The following is a 5,795-nucleotide window of genomic DNA, read 5'->3' as shown; positions in this document are numbered from 1 at the left end:
GCGGTATTTTACACTATAACGTCTTGAGGAGTTTAGTCCCTCATTAAAGATGTTAAAGTATCTTTTTTATGCCTCTAATCAAATGCTTTGTTGTAATTCAACGTCTATGTTGAAAAAGAATGGGAAAATTTCACCGGCCGCAGAAATAAACAAGAGACATTTATTATCCGCAAAAAGACAGAAATGCGAGACACTGGAGATACAGGTTCATTCATTATAAAACAAAACGCATGAGCTGAAGTCTCTGTTGTGTGTGTGTGTTTATGACTGGATACCAGCCCTGTAAGAATAATAATCCTCTCACATCAGTGTTAAAAGCTGAGGTTCAGGTCAGTCCCAGAGCTTGATCTGTCCGTCCCAGCCGCAGGTGATCACCTTCGACGTCTCGTGAGGATGCCAGAGCGCGCTGATGCACACCTTATCATGCGCCTTGATCCGATGATAGAGCTTCGTCGTCTTCCAGTCCCAGATATTCAGCTTCCCGTCGGCATCTCCGGAGACCACGTAACTGCAGCGCACAGCGAGAGAACCAGGTCAAAACACCACCAAATAAAGCTCTTTTTAATGCAAAGCAATTATTAATAACCAGGAGAACATGCACTGTGACAGAAAATACAGCTATAATTTTATATATAAAAATAAATGACAAAATATTAGACTTTTTTTTCAGGTTTTTAAGGATTAAAAATATACGTCCATATTTATGCATTGCTCTGAAATGTTTCAAAAAGGTTATTATGGTGTTTTGTTTTATTTTTAATCAGAGGAATCATTATTTCAATCAAAACATCATTCTAGTCAAATAAATCAAACTAAGTAAATATATTAAAAATATAGTTGAAATCATCAAGGCATATTTTCCACAATGATTTACACTAAATGAACAAGTGAGAATGAAACTCTATCAATATAAAAATACATATTTATGAACATAATGAACATTTTCATTGTCTAGGGCTTCACGATTAATCAAAATAAAAACCAAAATGATCATATCTCAAAGACTGAGATTTAATTAAATACATAACGTTGCTTCCCAAAAATAAAATTTTCCACCAAAATAAAAGCTTGATGATTTAATGTTGGAAAATAAAGACGGACATTAATATTAATACTGCAATTTTACAGATGTACTGTAAAACAAAATAATAATTATACTATTTTCCCAATTTTTTTTTGTTTATACCCAATATTTATTATTTTGTTTTAAACAAATAATATTTATCATTTTATTTAGCAACAATAATCATAATAATAAAATCATAACATTATTTTATTTTCATATTTATCAAACCAACACAAATCATAATGTGATTACCAAACTATTCAAATATTAAATATAGATTAAAATGTATTTATAATTATTAAATATATGCTGCTCCACCAAAACAAGCGTGTTTGAAAAAGACAGACAGACATAAACATTAGTATTGCAACTTATAATAATTATATAATTAACAATAATTATTTTTCTTCAATGCTCAATTTTTTATTTTAGTGAAAAATAATTGCGATTTTTGTTATAAATAAATAAATATTAATATTTTTACGTAGTAGTAATAATAATAACCAGAGCTATTATTACGGTGTTCTTTTTATATCGATAAATAAAGCACTTTTTCCCAAAATTGCCAAATTGGCAAACCTGGAGCGTTTAATAACAAATTAAATAATTAGCATTTTAAACTAACTAGTGCTCTTATATTCATGAATCTGGCATCTTGCTGCGGTCTTTAAGACTTAACGGTCAAATAAAAGCACTTTAAAATCATCCTCATAATATTCACAATGTTGCTTAATTTTAATACTAATATTTACAGTTTCAAACCCGTCCTGATTCGGGAGCATTTAGCATGTTTTAAACTCTAATCACAGCAGTCAGTGACTGCAGATGAACAGAAACGACTGGTTTGAGGAGACTCACCTCATGTCCGGAGAGAAGTCCACCTGACAGGCGTATCCCGCCACCATGTGACCCTTGAAGATCTTCTTCTTGTTGAGCCGGAATCTGTTCTGCGCTCCGAAGATCAGGATCTGATTGTCCATGGACTGACAGGCCAGCCACTTACCTGAGAAAATAATCAAGATATTACTGCACAGCTCACAAAGGAATCAGTTATCAGTTTACTTTCAACAATAAAAAAGGAAATAAATCACTCTTTAACAGTCTTGAAATATTGTTTTGTCGAAGGTGCTGTTTTTATGGCAGTAAACACCAGCTCTTTAAAGAACCAGTACTAAAAAAAATTCTATACAAGTAATAGTTAACCTCACTAACCAGCATGCGATGCAGTTCTAATACAGTATATGCGCTTTCATTATTTACATGCGTGTAGGTTAAGCACATGGTACACGTGTAGATTAGTCATTTTTTTAAATAAAATATCTAAAGGACTGATGACACAGATTAATTTTCACAGCCTTCTCTGATCATATTTACCAAGGGTATGAATAATTTTGAGCACAACTGTACATATACAGTATATTAATAAGAAAACAATTTTAATTTTTTTTAAAGATACATAGAATATTTAATATTATTTATTTATTTACAAAATAATAAAATAAGATTTTTAGAATTGTGATTCAGCTTTTTTCCGAAGTTTTTTCTTTTTTTTTTTTTTAAATGTACATTTAAATTATTTCGTTTTACTGTGTTTTTTTTGCCTTGGTGAAAATAGATATTTTCACACACTGCAAGTGTGTGTATTTTCACTTTTGAATTTTAGACTGAAATCTGACTCGGGTGTTTCTTTAACCACAAATACATCTAAAAGAAACCGTTTTCCTGCATTACGGACTGTAAGAGTGTAATATATGTACATACAGTATAATCTCCAGCATTCATCAGCTGAAGATCTGCACTAAACACACTCAGAAACACAGGGATTCTTGTTTCTAATCCGTTATCTCACTCTCTTTTATGTGTGAGGTTTGTAATCCATCTACGACAGAGCAAACGTCTCCAAACTGGAGCAGAACATCGACACCTGAGGCCCAGCACAAGATACGGGACCAGAACAATCCCTCGAGAGCACAGACGGGCCCAGAATAACTCACCGGACACGAGAACCAGAGCAAAGCACGGCTCAGATAACCTCAAAAACCTGCGGAGGAAACTGAAGATTCAGCAACCTCAATATTTGGTTTGGAGGGCCGAAATCACTGAAACAATGACATTAATATTGATTTCTCATTTTAATGGATCTTCATTCTGATGAACCGAGATCTTCTAGTCTGTGCTGTTTTCAGTTGATTCATGAACAAAACGTCACTAAACATCACGTTTACTATCCAATAATCACAAGAACAACACTTGCACTCTCTATTCCTTTTCTAACTCTCTAACATTAGCCTTCTCTATTCTTTTTCTATTCTGTCTATCTATCTATATAAACCACCTTGCTATGTGTACTGCGTTGGGCTAACTGAGACTTGTCATAGCACTTGCATATTATTGCTCTTTTGTTGATTTTGATTGCTTCTATTGTCCTCAGCTTTGATTAGGGTCTTAAACGATTTGCAAGTTATTCGGGACTTAGGAAACTTGGCAATCCTTGTTCTTTTAGATCTGAGTGCTGCTTTTGACCGTTGATCATGAGATTCTACTCGAACGACTTCAGACCTGGGTCGGTCTATCAGGTCCTATCTTAGACTGGTTCAGATCCTACTTAAGCAACAGGGAATACTGTGTTACACTGGGTACCTACACCATCAGGCGTTACGCCATTTCTTGTGGTGTTCCTCAAGGCTCGATTTTGGGTCCTCTATTATTTAACCTATACATGCTTCCTTTAGCTGGTGTAATTAACCAGTACAATATTTCATTTCACCAGTATGCAGATGACATGTAACTCTATCTTTCACTTGCACCAGATGCCCATAATTCAATTTCCACACTACTTGACTGCATAGAGAGCATAAAATTGTGGATGTCCCAGAAACATTTTTAACAGCTAAACAAAGATAAGACAGAGATACTTGTTATCGGTAATGACGTGCGGAGAGGATCTATTGCTCCACATCTTGACTCTCTATCACTAAAAGCCAGTAATCAGGCCAATAACTTAGGAATTATATTTGATAGCCACCTCAGTTTTAAAAAACATATTAGCATGGTTACTAAAACCGCATATTATCACCTCAGAAACAACTCCAAAGCACGTGACATTCTCTCCCCTTCTGACAGTGAGAAACTTGTTCATGCATTTGTTACGTCTAGACTTGACTACTGCAACAGTGTTTTTGCTGGGTTACCAAAGAGCTCTATTAAACACCTACAAAGAGTTCAGAATGAAGCTGCACGAACGCTAACTCGCTCTAAAATTAGAAATCACATTACTCCAACACTCAAATCCCTTCACTGGCTGCCTGTATCATTCAGAATTGAATTTAAGATCCTCTTATTAGTTTTTAAAGGTCTTCATGGAACTGGCCCCTATATACCTTTCTAATTTGTTAAATAAATATACTCCAGCAAGATCGCTCCGAACATCAAACAGTAATTTGTTGGTTGTGCCTAAGACTCGGCTAAAAATTGGTGAGTCAGCCTTTAGTTATTTTCGGTCCCAACCTACGAGCCATCGACTCACTGTGCACTTTTAAAAAGTATCTCAAAACGCATTTGTTCACTAGGGCCTTTCCTTGACTCATTTTATTATTTTATTTCTATTATGTGATTAAATTTTTTTTATGTTTGTTATTGTGCATTGTACATTTTCTATGCTGTAAAGCACTTTGTAAACACCGTTTTAAAACATGCTATATAAATAAAGCTTTACTAATTTGTAAGTCCCTTTGGATAAAAGCATCTGCTAAATGACTAAATATAAATGTAAATGTAAGAAGCTTTGTGCTGTTCCTTTTTATAAGAAAAATTGTGTCAGTTTATAGCAATATAAACAGTAAATGTGGAGTAAAGACGTCAATAAAACCGTTTGTGACCAATAATGTCACATTTACCTCAGAAAAGTCATTTAATGACCATAAACTCGATAGTCAGCTAGAAAAATGAACTCTAGAGACAAGCTAAATATATCACTATATTACATATTCATTATATTCTTACTTAACCTGTTCTTCAATATTTAACGTATACATTAACAGTCAGTTTTTAATGTTTTTTACAGAATTCTCTTAAATAATAATAATAATGCTTCTTGAACAGCAGATCAGCATATTATACTGATTTCTGAAGATCATGTGACACTGAAGACTGGAGTAATGATTCTGAAAATACAGCTTCGCATCACAGTTTAACAGATATTCACATAGAAAGCAGTTATTTTAAATAGTACAAGTATTTCACAATATTACTGCTTTTGCAGTATTTTGGATTAAATAAATGCAGGCTTGGTGAGCAGAAGAGACTTCTTTAAAAAACATTAAATATCTTACTGTTCAAAAACTTTTGACTGGTAGTATATATATATGCATAAATCGGTCATGAAAACAAGTTATTAAAGCTGGAGTAAAAACAATTATTTCATTAACCAGTTCATTGAAAATCTGCCTGAAGTGCAATTTAAATGTTTATATGCAACTCCGTTTTTGAGTGTGGATTATTAAATAAGTGTGATTAATTGATTAAAACTTTTGTTTTTCAATTAAATGAATTGGTTTAAGTAATAAAAACATTATTTCAGAACAAAAGTTGATCAGTGTTATTTTAATATAACCGAGATACTATTATAGTTTTTATTAATATATTGAATAATTTTTATACTTTTCATTTTGATTTTTACATTTTAAGAATTCTGTCATTTTTATTAGTATATATATATATATATATATAT

The 5,795-nt window shown here is 32.8% G+C and overlaps 1 protein-coding gene across 1 annotated transcript in view; it reads right to left on the bottom strand.

The window, feature by feature from the left end:
* Positions 1 to 248: 248 nt before the first annotated feature.
* The window catches only part of LOC107671364 (pre-mRNA-processing factor 17-like), a gene marked incomplete at its 5' end in the record, with an annotated part of 19,268 nt that continues 13,721 nt past the window's right edge, over positions 249 to 5,795 (bottom strand). The window contains 3 exons of the mRNA XM_016464271.1: positions 249 to 508; positions 1,925 to 2,092; positions 2,991 to 3,107. Of these exons, the coding sequence (XP_016319757.1) occupies positions 331 to 508; positions 1,925 to 2,092; positions 2,991 to 3,107 (463 nt within the window). The remainder of the gene's footprint in view (positions 509 to 1,924; positions 2,093 to 2,990; positions 3,108 to 5,795) is intronic.

This window comes from Sinocyclocheilus anshuiensis, unplaced genomic scaffold (genome assembly GCF_001515605.1).
Source record: "Sinocyclocheilus anshuiensis isolate Anshui unplaced genomic scaffold, SAMN03320099.WGS_v1.1 scaffold3726, whole genome shotgun sequence".
Lineage (NCBI taxonomy): Eukaryota > Metazoa > Chordata > Actinopteri > Cypriniformes > Cyprinidae > Sinocyclocheilus > Sinocyclocheilus anshuiensis.
The sequence above is the reverse complement of the archived record's forward strand: the minus strand, read 5'-3'. Positions and strand labels throughout refer to the sequence as shown.